The sequence below is a fragment of the Heterodontus francisci genome, chromosome 7, assembly GCF_036365525.1.
Source record: "Heterodontus francisci isolate sHetFra1 chromosome 7, sHetFra1.hap1, whole genome shotgun sequence".
Lineage (NCBI taxonomy): Eukaryota > Metazoa > Chordata > Chondrichthyes > Heterodontiformes > Heterodontidae > Heterodontus > Heterodontus francisci.
The window spans coordinates 113,687,528-113,704,802 of record NC_090377.1 but is presented as its reverse complement, the minus strand read 5'-3'; the positions used below and the strand labels follow the sequence as shown (position 1 = coordinate 113,704,802).

The 17,275-nt window shown below is 43.7% G+C and overlaps 1 protein-coding gene across 4 annotated transcripts in view; it reads left to right on the top strand.

Moving 5' to 3' along the window:
- The window catches only part of traf3ip1 (TNF receptor-associated factor 3 interacting protein 1), a 199,055-nt gene that overhangs the window by 120,367 nt on the left and 61,413 nt on the right, over positions 1-17,275 (top strand). For all 4 annotated transcript variants that reach the window (XM_068035907.1, XM_068035906.1, XM_068035905.1 and 1 more), the window contains one exon: positions 7,909-8,044. In XM_068035907.1, coding sequence (XP_067892008.1) covers positions 7,909-8,044 — 136 coding nt within the window. The remainder of the gene's footprint in view (positions 1-7,908; positions 8,045-17,275) is intronic.

Genomic DNA, 17,275 nt, shown 5'->3' with positions numbered 1-17,275 from the left:
CCCATACCCTTTGATCCGTTTAGACCCAAGAGCTATATCTAAATCCTTTTTGAAAACATACAATGTTTTGGCCTCAACTGCTTTCTGTGGTAGCAAATTCCACAGGCGCACCACTCTCTGGGTGAAGAACTTTCTCCTCATCTCAGTCCTGAATGGTTTACCCCGTATCCTTAGACTATGACCCCTGGTTCTGGACTCCCCCACCATTGGGAACATCCTTCCTGCATCTACCCTGTCAAGTCCTGTTAGAATTTTATAGGTTTCTATGAGATCCCTCCTCACTCTTCTGAACTCCAGCGAATATAATCCTAACCGACTCAATCTCTCCTCATATTCAGTCCTGTCATCCCAGGAATCAGTCTGCACTCCCTGTATAGCAAGAACATCCTTCCAGGAGCTAAGAAACTAGATATAATTGAAGTAATAGCACAGCATTTGCAATTGAAAGAAGAAAAAGGTGATTCAGATAGTAGCTCAGTTGAATTAGCTAGAATTGAATTGCAATTGGAAATGAAAAAACTTGAGCTTGAAAGAGAATTGACAATGAAGAAACTTGAACTTGAGGAAAAAGAAAGAGAAGGGAATTTGAATTAAAAATGCTGGAACTAAGACAAAAGTTTGGCCTTGACTCCAAGGAAAACTCTGGTGAGGAAAGATCTGACACCAGCCCAGGACCCAGTGGAGAGCTGTTTAAATTTGTACAAGCTCTTCTGAAATTTGAGATAAGGGACGTAGAGGCATTTTTCATTTCTTTTGAAAAGATAGCCAGGCAGATGAAGTGGCCAAAGGAAAGCTGGACACTGTTTATGCAAAGCAGGTTGATGGGTAGAGCTTGTGAAGTTTATGCCATGCTTTCTGAGGAGGCTTCTGCAGATTATGAGATGGCAAAAACAGCTATTCTCACTGTTTGAGTTAGGCCTTGAAGCTTGCCGGCAGAAATTTTGGAACCTCCGGAGACAACCTGGGCAGACTTGTATAGAATTTGAGAGGGTAAAGCAAATTAACTTTCGTTCGATGCAGGTATTGGAGGCCACGTATGAGAATCTTGGGGAAATAATTCTCCTGGACAAATTTAAAAATTCACTTCCTCTGTTAGTAAGAACCCAGGTGGAGAACCAGAAGGTTTCAACAGCAAGACAAGCAGCTGAGATTGCTGATGATTATGAGCTTGTTCCGGTAGGCTACTATACTAAAAATGGGATTCGGATGAAGAAGTGGACACCTCCTCACGACCTGCGGATGTAGACTGGACGGTAGTTCAGCAGTTAGTGGTACTGGCCAAGTATCATCGGGAAATATTAAGGATAGCCCATGAAATTCCTATGGTGGGACATGTGGGGATCCGGAAGACCCAATCACATATAGGTCGACATTTTTACTGGCCTTGTCTTTTCAAGGACGTGGTGCAGTTTTGTAAAACCGCAACCTGCCATAAAACTGGCACCTCTAATTCCCACACCAGTTTTTGGGGAACCATTTAGTAGGATGTTGGTAGACTGTCTAGGACCTTTTACCGAAAACAAGCGGGACACCAATATATACTCACTATCATGGATATGGCTACTTGGTTCCCAGAGGCCATTCCCTTGAGAGAACAATTTCTGCTAAGGTAGTGAAGTTAACCCAGTTTTTCACTAGATATGGATTACCGATTGAGATTCAGTCAGATCAAGGTTCAAATTTTATGTCTAAACCTTTTCAAGAAGTTGAGTAATTTGCATATAACACAGTTGAAGTCTTCGGCATTCCACCCATAGACACAAGGGGCTTTAGAACGGTACCTTCAGACCCCCAAAACGATGATCAGGGCATACAATCATAAATATCCCCATGATTGGGAAAAAGGGCAAGAATTTCTTTTGTTTGCTACCAGGATTCATCTAATGAGTCTTTTCGTTTTAGTCCTTTTGAATTAGTTTATGTATATAGGTAAGCGGTCCTCTAAAACTAATTAAAGACATGTTTTTGGAGCAGAGGGACGAATCTTCTGTTTTGGAGTATGTATCTGTGTTCTGGGGGCAGCTCATGAGAACCTGCAAAATGGCTCAGGAATACCTGAAAGCTTCCCAAACAACCATGAAGAAATGGGCAGACAAGCATGCTAAGACCCAAACATATCAACCAGGGGATGAGGTGTTCTTATTACTGCTTTTACAGGGTGAACCACTGAAAGCACAGTTCAGTGGTCCACATCAAGTGGTCAAAAGAATTGGTAAAGTAAATTATTTGAATGACACCCCAGATCGCCGGAAAAAGAATCGGCTGTGTCAGATCAATAAGGTGAAACAATATCTTCGGGAGGAGGATAAGCAAGCACAGGTATGTCAGCTAGTAGGGATAGAGAAGATGAGGCAGAAGAAGGCCTGGACAATTCTCAAATTGAACCTGCTAATATCCGGTTAGCTAATACTGAATTGTTAGGGAGATTGGGCACTATGCGTTCATATTTAGATGCAGAACAACGAGAAGACCTAACCAGGCTACTCACAGCATTTAAAGGGGTCCATAGGGACAAATTGGGATGTACAATCTCAGCCATACATCATGATCATGTAGGGGAATCCTTTCCTATAAAACAACATCCTTATCGCTTAAGTCCAGAGAAACAGGCCAAGGTAAAAGCAGAAATTCAATACATGCTGGAAAAACACCTAATTGAACCCAGTCACAGCAGCTAGAGTTCCCCAGTGATGTTAGTGCAGGTGTTAAGGAACGCAAGCTCCAGCAGCTGATGGGGTCTAATGCCCCTCCAGATCCTTCTTCCCCTTCACTTCCCTCTGACCCCATCCCTTCTGATCTGACCCCTTGCTGTGTATTCACTATACCCTCTGACCTTCCCCTCTCTGACACTGAACATTCTGTACTCAGCAAAGGACTCAGTTTTATCCGCTTTCGCCCCTACCTCAATGAATTCCATGCCCAGCATGACGTTGAGCTATTCTTCCGTCGCCTTGGCCTTCGTGCTCAGTTCTTTGACCAGGAGTCCTCCCCCCCGACCAGCGGACCCATTCATCCGCCACCAGCATTCTCCCTCTACCTGGACCCCTCCTTCTGGCTTCTTACCCGCTCTTTATCTTTTCATTGAAAACTGTCGGCGAGACATCGGTCGACTCAATTTCTCTGCCTCCCTCACTCACTCTAACCTGCCCTCCTCTGAACTTGCTGCACTCTTCTCTCAGGTCTAACCCCGACATTGTCATCAAACCTGCAGACAAGGGTGATGCTGTTGTTGTCTGGCGTACCAACCTCTACCTTGCAGAAGCTCAGCGCCAACTCTCAGACACTTCTTCCTACCTCCCCCGGACCATGACCCCACCACTGAACATCAAGCTACTGTCCACAGTACTGTCACTGATCTCATCTCCTCTGGAGATCTTCCCTCTACAGCTTCCAACTTCATAGTCCCGCAACTCCAGACAACCCACTTCTACCTCCTTCCCAAAATCCATAAACAGGACAGTCCCGGCAGACCTATTGTTTCAGCCTGCCCCATTGAACTTATTTCTTCCTATCTTGACTCTATCTTTTCTCCCCTGGTCCAGTCTCTTCCCACCCACATCCGAACTCTTCTGACGCCCTACGTCATTTTGACAATTTCCAGTTTCCTTGCCCGAACCACCACCTCTTCACTGTGGCTGTCCAATCTCTCTACACCTCCATCCCCCACCAGTACGGTCTGAGGGCTCTCCGCTTCTTCCTTGAACAGAGGCCCAACCAGTCCCCATCCACCACCACCCTCCTCCACCTGGCTGAACTTGTTCTCACATTGAACAACTTCTCCTTCAACTCCACTCACTTCCTGCAAATAAAAGGTGTTGCTGTGGGTACCTGCATGGGTCCCAGTTATGCCTGTCTTTTTGTGGGATATGTCGAACATTCCTTGTTCCAGTCCTGCTCAGGCCCCCTCCCCCAACTCTTTTTCATTGATGACTGTATCAGTTCCATTTCCTGCTCCCGCCCAGAATGAGAAAACTTTATTAACTTTGCTTCTAATTTCCACCCTTCTCTCACCTTCACATGGTCCATCTCCGACACTTCCCTTCCCTTCCTCGACTTCTCTGTCTCCATCTCTGGGGATAGGCTGTCTACGAATATTCATTATAAGCCCACCAACTCCCACAGCTACCTCGACTACACTTCTTTACACCCTGCCTCCTGCAAGGACTCCATTCCATTTTCCCAGTTTCTCCGTCTCCGACGCATCTGCTTCGATGATGCTACCTTACACGATAGTGCTTCCGATATGTCTTCCTTTTTCCCCCCCACTTTGGTTGACAGGACCCTCAACCGTGTCTGGCCCATTTCCCGCACCTCTACCCTCACCCCTTCCCCTCCCTCCCAGAACCGCGACAGGGTTCCCCTTGTCCTCACTTTCCACCCCACCAACCTCCAGATCCAAAGGATCATCCTCAGCCACTTCTGCCACATCCAGCGTGATGCCACTAGCAAATGCATCTTCCCCTCCCTTTCCCAGTCAGCATTCCGAAGGGATCGTTCCCTCCGCGACACTCTCGTCCACTCTTCCATTACCCTCACCACCTCGTCCCTTCCCACGGCACCTTCCCTTGCAATCACAGGAGGTGTAATACCTACCCTTTTGCCTCCTCTCACCTCACCATCCAAGGCCCCAAACACTCCTTTCAGGTGAAGCAGCGATTTACTTGTACTACTTTCAATTTAGTATACTGTATTTGCTGTTCACAATGTGGTCTTGGAGTGCTCTGTGCTTTACAGTCATTCACACCCTCTCTTTACTAACACTTTGTCTTTCAGCACACCATTAACATACCTTTGTTCCATGACCTTCTGGTCAGTTATTCTCTGTGACCCTGTCCTATCAACACCTTCACCCTTTATCTCTTGCCCCACCCCCAATTTACTTGCTTAAAACCTTTTACATTTCTAATATTTGTCAGTTCTGAAGAAGAATCTCTAACCTGAAACGTTAACTCTGCTTCTCTCTGCACAGATGCTGCCGGACCTGCTGAGTATTTCCAGCATTTCTTGTTTTTTGATGTGGAGCCTAAACCTGATGGTTCAACTAGATTCCGCATAGGCTACAGAAAGGTTAATGCAGTAACAGAGGCAGACTCCTACCCAATTCCTCACTTGGAAGACTGTATTCAGAGTGAGCAGTGCCACGTTTCTTACAAAAATAGATCCGTTAAAGCAATACTGGCTGGTTCCTTTAACACCCTGAGCTGAAGAAATATCGGCCTTTGTCACACCAGACGGTCTTTTCCAATGCCGAGTGAAGCCATTTAGACTAAAAAAAAATGTCCCACTCACTTTTCAGAGCCTAATGAACCAAGTGGTAACCAGTGTTTCTAACTGTGTGGTTTACATTAATGATGTACTGATATACAGTGACACTTGGAAGGACCACTTGGAACAACTAGAAGATCTATTTAGAAAATTACAATATGCTGATTTAGTGATAAACCTTGCCAAAAGTGAATTTGCAAAAGTGAGGGTAATCTACCTTGGGCATATAGTAGGGCAAGGACAAGTGTTGCCAAGAACAGCAAAAGTACAAGCATTGGTGGAGTTTTCTACCCCTAGGACTAAGCGAGAAATCATGAGGTTTTTGGGGATGTGTGCTTTCTACTGCTAGTTTGTACCAAATTTTAGTACTATAGCTGCTCTACTGACAGACTTGCTGCAAAAAAAGAAAACAAAGGTAGTATGGTCAGGGGAGTGCCAAACATCTTTTGAGAGGCACGAACCAGTGTTCGCTGCCTCAAATTTCACCAAGCCCTTCGAGGTAGAAATTGATGCTAGTGACCTGGGGATTGGTGCAGTCCTGTTACAAGACGATGAATCGGGCATAGAAAGGACAGTGGGATACTTTTCCAAAAAGCTCAATTGACACCAAAAGAAATACTCAACAGTGCAAAAAGAAACCCTGGGCTTATTACTAGCTCTTAAGCATTTTGAGATACATGTCTGCCACGACTACAGAGAGACACTGGTATATACTGATCATAACCCCCTAGCCTTTGTGGAAAAATTAAAAAGCCAGAATGCCAGACTATTCCAATGGAGTTTAGTATTGCAACCTTATCACTTAAAGATTATCCCCATTGCAGTGCAACATAATGTAATTGCTAAAATAAAAGCAAAATACTGCGGATGCTGGAAATCTGAAACAAAAACAAGAAATGCTGGATTCACTCAGCAGGTCTGGCAGCATCTGTGGAAAGAGAAGCAGAGTTAACGTTTCGGGTCAGTGACCCTTCTTCGGAACTGACAAATATTAGAAAAGTCACAGATTATAAACAAGTGAGGTGGGGGTTGGGCAAGAGATAACAAAGGAGAAGGTGCAGATTGGACCAGGCCACATAGCTGACCAAAAGGTCACGGAGCAAAGGCAAACAATATGTTAATGGTGTGTTGAAAGACAAAGCATTCGTACAGATTAGGTGTGAATATACTGAATATTGAACAGCAGCAAGTGCAAACCTGAAGAAAAACAACCTCAGGTTTGCACTTGCTGCTGTTCAATATTCAGTATATTCACACCTAATCTGTACGAATGCTTTGTCTTTCAACACACCATTAACATATTGTTTGCCTTTGCTCCGTGACCTTTTGGTCAGCTATGTGGCCTGGTCCAATCTGCACCTTCTCCTTTGTTATCTCTTGCCCAACCCCCACCTCACTTGTTTATAATCTGTGACTTTTCTAATATTTGTCAGTTCTGAAGAAGGGTCACTGACCCGAAACGTTAACTCTGCTTCTCTTTCCACAGATGCTGCCAGACCTACATAATGTAATTGCTGATGCTTTGTCTAGAATTTAAATCTGCTTTGAGTTATCTGAGTGCAAAGATGGTACAAAGCAGAACTGTATTAGCTACTGGTAAAGAGTGAATGGGAATGAGTGTGTAAGTGTGTTTTAATACTTTTTTTCATCTTCTGTTTTTCCATACTTGGTAATGAAACACATTTAAAAATAGTGTTTCATTCCTCCAAGGATGGAGGTGTTTTGAAGGTGCTTCTATTATTTTTTAATATTTGTTTTGAGGATTTGTGTTTTATAATTGTGGAGATGGATTCATTGGAGAACTGAAGTAATTCCAGAAGGACACTTGAGGTCTTGTTTGCAAACAACCTTTACTGGAAGTCACAGGCCTTAAGCTCAGAAACCTTGGTTACTGGGGGAAATGTTTACAGAGAAGTGACATGTCACGATTTAAGAAGGTCAGGATGTTCTGATTTGCTGTTTGGTTTCACTTGTGAGATATTGTTTTGGTTCATTTGGGGTGTGGATTCTGTTTGAAAGCAGTTGGAGATCAACCTGCCAAGAGAGGAATGCCCAGTTTTCCTCCTTCCTCTTGTCTCTGTGAAATGCCGCGTTTCTCCTGAGGAGCTCCTGGAAAGCTTACCAGATTAATTCTCAATGCTGCCTGAAAAGAACTGCTCCAGAAAAGATACCAGTGACCTGTCTACATCTACTCAGATGCCAGACTGTATGCCATTTTTGGATACGTTTCATCAGTTTTCTTCAAGAATTAATAAGTATTTGGCTAAAGTTTTTTTTTGGAAAAGAGCTCTGCAGAGAAAATCTCTCTTATTTGGTTAACCTGTGTGTGCATGAGGCTAAGGTAAAAAGGAAATTTTCGGATTTCAATCTGTGTGTTAATGCTTTTCTTCGCTACTGGATAAGTCTTGTTTTATAATAAACTGATAATTTTGTTGTTTGTTAAAGAAACTGGATTGGTGTATTTTATTCAGGGATAAAAAGTAGAGTACATGATTGACCGTATTGGTAACTGGGTAAACCTTTAAATGTATGTTGTGACCTGTGGAGAAGTGGAACTAGAAAAGACAGTGCACTCCTTCTGCCTCGGTCATAACAATATTATTTTTGAAACCGAATTTAACTTGCTTTGTTGTGCTTTTCCAGAATTGGTAGTGCAAAGCCTGTGTCTAATGTAATTGTGGATAAAAGAAAGAATGTTGAAGAGGAAGAGGATGATGATGAACAGTTTGTGGTGGAAGAAGCAGTCTCACAGCTGCCAGATATGCCTGAGATGGAACCTGTAAGTCACATCCATGTGTTGAAATGTGGTTTGGGAATAAGAGTGAAAGACTTCACTAGTATTACAGTATTAACCATCTGGATGGTGCACACATAATCACTTTATATTTTGACAAGAGGGCCCAGGTTATCCAGCTCATTGATGGTGAAGGACTTAATTTAGTTAATTCAAAAAAGCAGTTGAGTGGCACAATTGATTAGTACACTGCCTTTTTCCACGTCTAGGTATTGGGTTCAAAACTAGCTCAGATGGAAAGATTACAAACCTCGCTCTGACTTGCCTACAGGCACTAAGTGAAATGACTTTTGTCAAATGAACACTTGCTTTTGGACACAAATTTATTCAAAAAGTTCTGATAATGGCTGGTGAAAGTAGTGGGCAAGTTCACTCTAGTGCAGGAGGTACGCTTTTTAGACTAGTAGTGTTAGGATGTAATAAAGGGAAGCTGTACTCTATAAATTATATATATATATATATATATGTGTGTACAAGATCAGGATGCTGAGCCACGACTGCTTTTGTAGATGGGGAAGTTCAGGTAATCAAAAGCCATGTGGAACCTTATTCTGATGCCCCTGTCATACGATTACTAGAGGTACAAGTCTAAAACTATTTCCAAATTTCATGATTCTCAGACAATTTAAAAGACTAGTGGAGAAAGGTCTTACTGTTTTTATCTTGGACTCAACCCCACTTACTCCTGAAACAACCAAGTTGTAAGCCACATTCTATGAAACAGCCAAAGTTGATGGACATAATTTGCTGAAAAATCGAAGGCCAGGAAATGTTCCATCAGAGTGCAGCAGCCAAATTGAAATCAAGTACAAGAGAGCCAGACTCTTAAATATGATCCTGGTAAAAGCTACAGGTCCCATTGGTCTATCTATATATGGTTTCAAACCCCTAGTGAACTAATTAAGGATCCTACTGGCTCACTTATTCCAACTGTCTCGGAACTTGCTTTCCATTTTATTTTGATTTTTTTAGATTTAGAGATACAGCACTGAAACAGGCCCTTCGGCCCACCGAGTCTGTGCCGAACATTAAGCACCCATTTATATTAATCCTACACTAATCCCATATTCCTACCACATCCTCACCTGTCCCTATATTCCCCTACCACCTACCTATACTAGGGGCAATTTATAATGGCCAATTTACCTATCAACCTGCAAGTCTTTTGGCTGTGGGAGGAAACCGGAGCACCCGGAGGAAACCCACGCAGACACAGGGAGAACTTGCAAACTCCACACAGGCAGTACCCAGAATTGAACCCGGGTCGCTGGAGCTGTGAGGCTGCGGTGCTAACCACTGCGCCACTGAATGGACGAAATGTCAAACATCATGTCTGTCCTCAAGAAGAGAATGAAAGTCAGATCCTAATAACTACATTTTAGAATTTTCAGTCACACCAAAGGTCATGGAAATCACAGTGGAACATCTTAGTCACAACCGCTTGCTATTTATGTGGTTGTCAAATCGGCTTCAGTGCAAATTAATCAAATGTTTACTGCTAGAGTCAGCTCACTCCAAAGCTGTACAAACTGTAGTCAATGAGGTGACCTTCTTCACATAGCCCAGAAAATTATTTCAACATTGAACTAATCAGTCCTTTTTAGCATTATGACTGTAGTACCATCACAAGATTTTCTAGTACTTTAACAAGACCACTATACTTATATCAGTGTTGATACTGCTGGCTATCAGCTTTCAATTTGTGCATCAACACATCTGCACAAAATGTCAGTGCCAAAGTTTCATGCAGTGCATCTTTTCTATATGGAGCTATATTCCCAGACAGTATTCTCAACTGGAACTCTTCCCCTTGTATGTAGAAATTTAAATGCAAAATTCATTAATAAATTGCTGACCCAGGGTGTTTGGTACATGCATTAAACTGCAGGATATCGGAGGCCTGTCCATTGATACTAGCTGTCTAAATTTTTCTGTACTTCCAGTAATCACCAGGATTATTGTGACACATCCCTTCATTTTGTAGTTGTCTACAGCATCACCCTGTGTGTCACTTTATATAAGGATTGCAGACTTAAAAGCTTGAACTCACTTTGTCATTTTTAAGCAAACTTCCTGAGTGACTTGATTTTCTTCGGGTTCATGTCAAAAGTGAATTGGTTGACAAATTGACTGTGGGTCCCAAATATCTGGCTAGAGACTCATCAATGTCTTAGAAAAGTTTTTACTTAAGTATTTGGTTCTTTTGACGGTTGTTAAAACTCATGAAGCATTTACAAGTGTTCGTCATATGATTTATATTAACCTGACTGGCAAAATACTCTGATAAAACTTGCAAATCCAACCACTGTTTTCTTTTGACACTGAGCCAAATAAGGAGATATTAGGACAGATGACCAAAAGCTTGGTCAAAGAGGTAGGTTTTAAGGAGAGTCTTAAAGGAGAAAAGCGAGGTTGCGAGGCTGAGAGGTTTAAGTAAGAAATTCCAGAGCTTAGGGCCTCGGCAGCTGAAGGCAATGGTGGTGCGATTAAAATTGGAGATGCGCAAGAGGTCAGAAATGGAAGAGCACAAATACATTCCCCAACAGCATTCTGAACCGGAGTGGAGGGCTGGAAAAGGTTTCTGAGACGGGTGAATTTGTGGATGGATTTGAAAACAAGGATGGAAATTTTAAAATTGAGACCTTGCTTAACCGGGAACCAATGTAGGTTAGCAAGCACAGGGGATGGTGAGTGGACCTGGCATAAATTAAAGAATGGGCAGCAGACATTTAGATGAGCTTAAGTTTATGGAGGGTGGAAGATGGGAGGTTGAGTGCATTAGAGTGGTCAAGTGTATAGGTAACAAAGGTATGAATAAGGATTTCAGCAGTAGCTGAACCGAGGTGGGGCAGAGTCAGATGATACAGAGGTGCAATAGACATTCTTAGTGATGGTGCTTATACATGTTTGCAAACTCCAAGGGCAAGGAGGAATAGTTTACCACAGTCACAATCACTTAGGATGTCATTTGTGAACTATTTCAGTACTGTGCGGGGGTTGAAGCCTGATTGAAGGAGTTCAAACATGGAGTAGCGTAAAACATGGGCACTGATTTGGGAGGCGACATCACGTTCAAGGACTTTGGCAAGGAAATGGAGGTTAGAGATGGGGTGGTAGTTTGCAAGGACAAGTGGTCCAGGATTGCTTTTTTGAGGAGTGAGTGTTGATAGCAGATTTGAAGGGGACAGAGATGATGCCTAAAAGAGAGAACCATTAACAATATCAGCTAACATGGGAACCAGGAATGAAAGTTGGGTGGACAGAATTTTAATGGGATTAGAATCGAGGGAGCAGGAGGCAGGTATCATGGACAAGATGAGTTTGGAGAGGGCATGAGGGGAGATGGGAGAGAAACTCGAGAAAGATGCTGGTTCAAGGCTAGGGCAGGACAGTCTTTAGAGGAAGTTTGACCCAATGGGCTAGGGGAAGGGAGGGAAACGGCAGAGGCAATTGAATAGATGGTCTCAATTTTAGTGACAAAGAAGTCCATGAGTTCCTTGCACTTGTTGGAGTTGAGGGTGGAGGAGGCATGGTGAGGGGTTTAAGAAGATGGTTTGTAGTAGAGAAAAGAAGCTGAGGATTATCTTTGCATTCCAGGGTGACCCCGGAATAGTTAGCAGTTTGGCAGATGAGAGCAAGACTTTATCGTGCTTTATCATAGGTGGAGGTGAGGATGTGGTTGAACAGATGCTGCAGAAATATTGTGTTGAATGGAGGGCTTAAGGCTAGGCAGTGGGATTTAGCAAGTGCAGTGTAGGTGAATTGGGACAGCTTTTTTTTCTGGGGCGGACACCGAAGGAAGTAGGGTTGGGTTGGGGAAGGATGATGTGGGTGGAGAGTAATACAAGGAAGTGATCAGCGATGGCTTTATCTGCGATGCGATGGTCACGTGCGATGGCATAGTCATTACTTTGTGAAACCCTGGTATAGAGTGCATCTGAAAATAGGCTGTCTGGCTCAGAATGAGAAAACAATTTTTTTACAATAAAATTCATACTTTTCCTACAACAGATTTTTGGTTATATACTGAATCCATACCTGCTGAAGACTTGTAGATTAGAATTTTTTTTTGCATCACTTCTGAAACTTAGCATAAGCATAAATTTAAAAAAAAAAGCATGTTATACATTTTTGGACTATTTCAATGTGATCATTCAGGCGAAGTAGTGGATCTAATTTATACGCTGCAGTTCTTTTTCCTTATTTGGAATATGCCCCATTTAAAGTTGTACTATAATGAAAATGTTATCAACGCTCAGTTGGATCCGAAAGCATTTCCTGTACAGATTCCATCAACACTGTGGAAAAAGACCTGGTTGTGTAAAACATCTCTTGATGTTAACTCTTGCACTGAAAGCAAACAGTAATTATGCATTGCTAATGTAACAATGTGGCTAGCAGTGTTTCAATCGAACTGTTCCAGTGGCACTCCTAAACCACGAGCGTGAAGCTGATTTGTTTGTGTGACAGCGGAATGCTAGGTTACTTGCAACTATCTCTTTGTAATATATATAATAAAACATATTTATTCTGTATTAATCAGGCCTTTTAAAAGTTTGTACAGGGGCTTCGCTAACTTGGCAAAACCGAGAATAAAATTTCACTGATAGCCAACTCGGCCTCGGAACGATGGAAGTGTGGTTTTTGAGATAGAGAGCAGAAGTCTTTAGATGATTCCAACTTTGAGTGTCTGGACTTGTGCCTTAGCGGGAGATCAATACTCCTAAAAAGGTGACGTCCTGTTGGAGTAATTGGGCCTTCTTAGGAATTACTTTAAGTCCCGACCATGTCAGAATTATTAACAGTTCATCGAACAGTAACAGGTGCTAATCCACAGTTACTGTTCCTAGGAGCAGATCGTCCACATACTGCAAAAGGCAGTCAGGTTTAGAAAAACCTTTGAGAGCTGCTGCTATTTGCTTGTGGAAGATTGTCAGAGCATTATGATACCTTGGGGTAAGCAAGTCCAAGTATAGCTTTGGTTTTCAAACATGAAAGTGAACTTATACTAATCTTCCCTTCCAACGGGGATACTCCAGAACCCATTTGAAATATCCAAAGTGGAGAAATATTTCGATCCTACCGCACTAGTGACAAGAGGGTAGCAGTTTCTCGCACAACTGGGAAACATACTGGAGTCACAGAATTGAGTTTACGGTGTCTATGGTTAGCCTCCAGCTGCCATCTGTTTTTTTAACTGGCCAAATTGGTGAATTGGTCATGAAAGTGCCAGGCCTGACAATGCCTTGTTTAACAAGGGACTGAATTGTGTCCCTGATGTAAGGATAGCTATCTTTGGGGATGGGGTACTGTTTAGCAAAGGTGTGAGGGGGGTCCATTCACAGACTGTTTTCCTTCCATCCTACCACAGTCATGTTTGCTCGTAGCAAAAGTGTCCAAGTGCTGCTGAACAAGCCAACACAACTGAGGGTCCACATGTTCAGGAGGATAGTGGGGGTGTGGCCTTTTAATAACAAGAGAGAGTGAGCATCATAAACTTCAATAAAATATTGTGTGCCTGACCCCAACCAAATGCAATTTCGGTTGTAGTCAATGGCAGCTCCGCATTGGTTCAAAACATCAGTTCCCAAAATACCTCATCCATCAGGCATAGACATTAGCAAAGGTGATGATATGCAGGTGAGACCTTGCAATCGAAGTTCGGAGACCTTTCCTGTGTAAGCAGTAGTAGCCTTTCCATCAAATCCCAAAAGTGATAAGCAAACCTTGCCCGCCACCACAAAGCGCTCAAGGTGTGGGGTATATATTGGCGGAACCGGTATCAATTAGCATAGTCTGTTTCTGGCTCCCAGTAGAGCAACTGAGATGACTGGTCGTCAGTTACCGTCACGTCGGAACTCCACTTCAGACCAAGAGGGAACCTGGCCCCCAATGGCCCTTCAATAGGAGGGGGAAGAGGAGCACTTGGCGACGTGAATGGGCAGATGGGTTGGGGGTCACCGGTAATTATTTGGGTCTTCATTAATGCCACTAGTTGTGTAAGCTCCCGTTCGAGTCCTGAGGGCTTGGGTTCAGGCAATGGGGTATAATTTGGGGGTGGATCGCGCTCCGGTGGTTCCTGAGTCCTACCATCTCTTGGAGGGGGTTTATGGCTCCAACAGTCACAGACCAAGTGACCAAGTCTTCCACAGTGATAGCAGGCCAGGGACGTATTGGTGGGGCCGGGGCCCCGGTTGGGAGCGTATCCAGGGCCCTCCACCGCCACAGCTGGTTTCTCGCTCAAAACCCCTTTGCATTGGTCCCTTTTATGAGGTCCCAGGCTTGGGTAGTGCTGTCTACTATGCTACGAAACAGATGTTCCAACCCACATTTACACCCATTGTCTGTTTGATGAAGGGCACCAGATTATCAAGGAAAGTGAGCTTAAATTATTCATTCTCCATGCCATAGGGGGGATCATCAGCATGCTCATTCTGAGAGTGGCTGTACACATCATACAGCCGCTTGGCAAACGTTTGTGCTAACTCCTCAGCGTTTTGTCTGGTCTGATACCAAGGGCATTAAGGATATTTTGAAGAAGGATCACTGATCTGAAACGTTAACTCTGCTTCTCTCTCCATAGATGCTGCCAGACCTGCTGAGTATTTCCAGCATTTCTTGTTTTTATTAAGGCAAAGAGGGTGTTTTTTAAATTATTTCCTGGGATGTGGAAGCTGCTGCCTAGGTCAGCATTTATTTCCCATCCCTAATTGCTCTTGAGAAGGTGGTGGTGAGCTGCCTTCTTGAATTGCTGATGTCCAAGTGGTGTAGGTACACCCACAGTGCTGTTAGGAAGGGAGTTCCAGGATTTTGACCCAGCAACAGTGACGAAACGGTGATATAGTTCCAGGTCAGGATGGTGTGTGACTTGGAGGGGAACTTGCAAGCGGTGGTGTTCCCACACATCTGCCCTTGTCCTTCTAGGTGGTAGAGGTCGCAGGTTTGGAAAGTGCTGTCAAAGGAGCCTTGGTGAATTGCTGTAGTGCATCTTGTAGATGGTACACACTGCTGCCACTGTGCTTTAGTGGCGGAGGGAGTGAATGTTGAAGGTCGTGCATGGAGTGCGAGTCAAGCGGGCTGCTTTGTCCTGGGTGGTTTCAAACTTCTTGAGTGTTGTTGGAGATGCACTCATCGAGGCAAGTGGTGGGTATTCCATCACACTCCTGACTTGTGCCTTGCAGATGGTGGACAAGCATTGCGGTGACAGGAGGTGAGTTACTCGCCGCAGAATTCTTAGCCTCTGACCTGCTCTTGAGCACGACTCTTTTTTGTCCATATTTGGATCAAGACTGTAATGAGGTCAGGAGCTGAGAGGCCCTGACGGGGCCCAAGCAAGTGCCAGTGCGCAGGTTATTGCTGAGTAAGTGCCGCTTGATAGCACTGTCAACGACCCCTTCCATCGCTTTTCTGATGATCGAGAGTAGACTGATGGGACAGTAATTGGCTGGGTTGGATTTGTCCTGATTTTTGTGGACAGAACATACCTGGGCAATTTTCCACATTGTCGGGTAGATACCAGTGTTGTAGCTGTACTGGAACAGCTTGGCTAGGGGCGCAGCCAGTTTTGGAGCACATGTCTTCAGTACTATTGCCAGGATGTTGTCAGGGCCTTTGCAGAATCTAGTGCCTTCAGTGGTTTCGTGATATCACATGTAGTGAGTCAAATTTGCTGAAGACTGGCATCTGTGGTGCTGGGGACCTCAGGAGGACCGAGATGGATGATCCACTCAGCAATTCTGGCTGAAAATGTTTCCACCTCGTCTTCTGCACTGATGTATTGGGCACCCTCATTATTGAGGATAGGGACCGTTGTGGGAGCCTCCTTCTTCTGTTAGTTGTTTCGTTGTCCACCACCATTCACGACTGGATGTGGCAGGACTGCAGAGCTTAGATCTGATCCATTGGTTGTGTGATCACTTAGCTGTGTCTATCTCATGCTGCTTCTGCTGTTTTGCATGCATGTAGTCCTGTGTTATAGCTTCACCAGGTTGGCACCTCATTTTTAGGTATGCCTGGTGCTGCTCCTGGCATACCCTCCTGCACTCTTCATTGAACCAGAGTTGGTCACCCGGCTAGATGGTAATGGTAGAGTGGGGGGGACTATGCCAGGCTATGACGTTACAGATTGTGGTTGAATACAATTCTGCTGCTGCTGATGGCCCACAGCGCCTCATGATGCCTAGTTTTGAGTTGCTAGATCTGTTTGAAATCTGTCCCATTTAGCACGATGGTGGTAATCCTCAATGATGTGTCCAAAGATGACTAAAATACTCTTTGTATACTCCTGGTTCGACACTGATGATCCACTAAGTACATTATGATGAGAATTCAAATTTGTAGTGCCTTTTTTAACTTAAATTTCCATCCCTTGTATCAGTCTCCACAGGGACTGTGCAGTGGTCACTGCTACCATTAGTGTCATTGACAAAATTGGGACAGCTCTCCCAATTTTGGCACAAGCCCCCAAATGTTAGCAAGGAGGACTTTGCAGGTTTGACATGTGTGTCGTTGTCGCTTCCAGTGCCTAGGTTGATGCCGGGTGGTCTGTCCGGTTTCTTTTGAGAAATTTCTTTTGAAGAGTTGGGAAGGGAAGACAGCAACAAAGAAAATATATCAGTGAGAAAGGGAAAGAGTGAAACAAATATAGAATCTGGCCAGGAGCAAAGGAAAATCCCACAGCTGCAGCCAGAGTTGATAGAAAATAAATCTGGACAGTATCCAAAAGATTATAAATGGACATGATTGATTTTATTTGCAAATTTCCTCCAGTTCTTTGACTTTAAATATGTCCAAGGATGACTAAAATACTATTTATATACTCCTGGTTAGACACAATTGATCCACTAAGTTTTGATGAGAATATCAGTCATTTTAGAGCAATAGCCAACACATACACACACACACAGTCACCTCAGTTCAATTTACTAATTAGCGGATTAAATCGATTAGAAAGTGAACAGCCTAGATCTGAGCGCAAAAAAGTACCTTTCCTGAACACACAGCTATTTGTCCACAAGTTTACTTTTATATGAACTTCAGTACAGCTGCTATTGTTTCTATTAATGAGCACCAAAATAGTTAACATATTGGGCTGGATTTTCTTCTCCCCCAGGCATCGGGGTCTGAAGATGCCTCGGAGAGAGGGCTGCCATGCAGCCCGATGCTGGGAGGGCTCGGCCTGATAGTAATGGCAGCGGCGATTTCACTGTAGGGCTG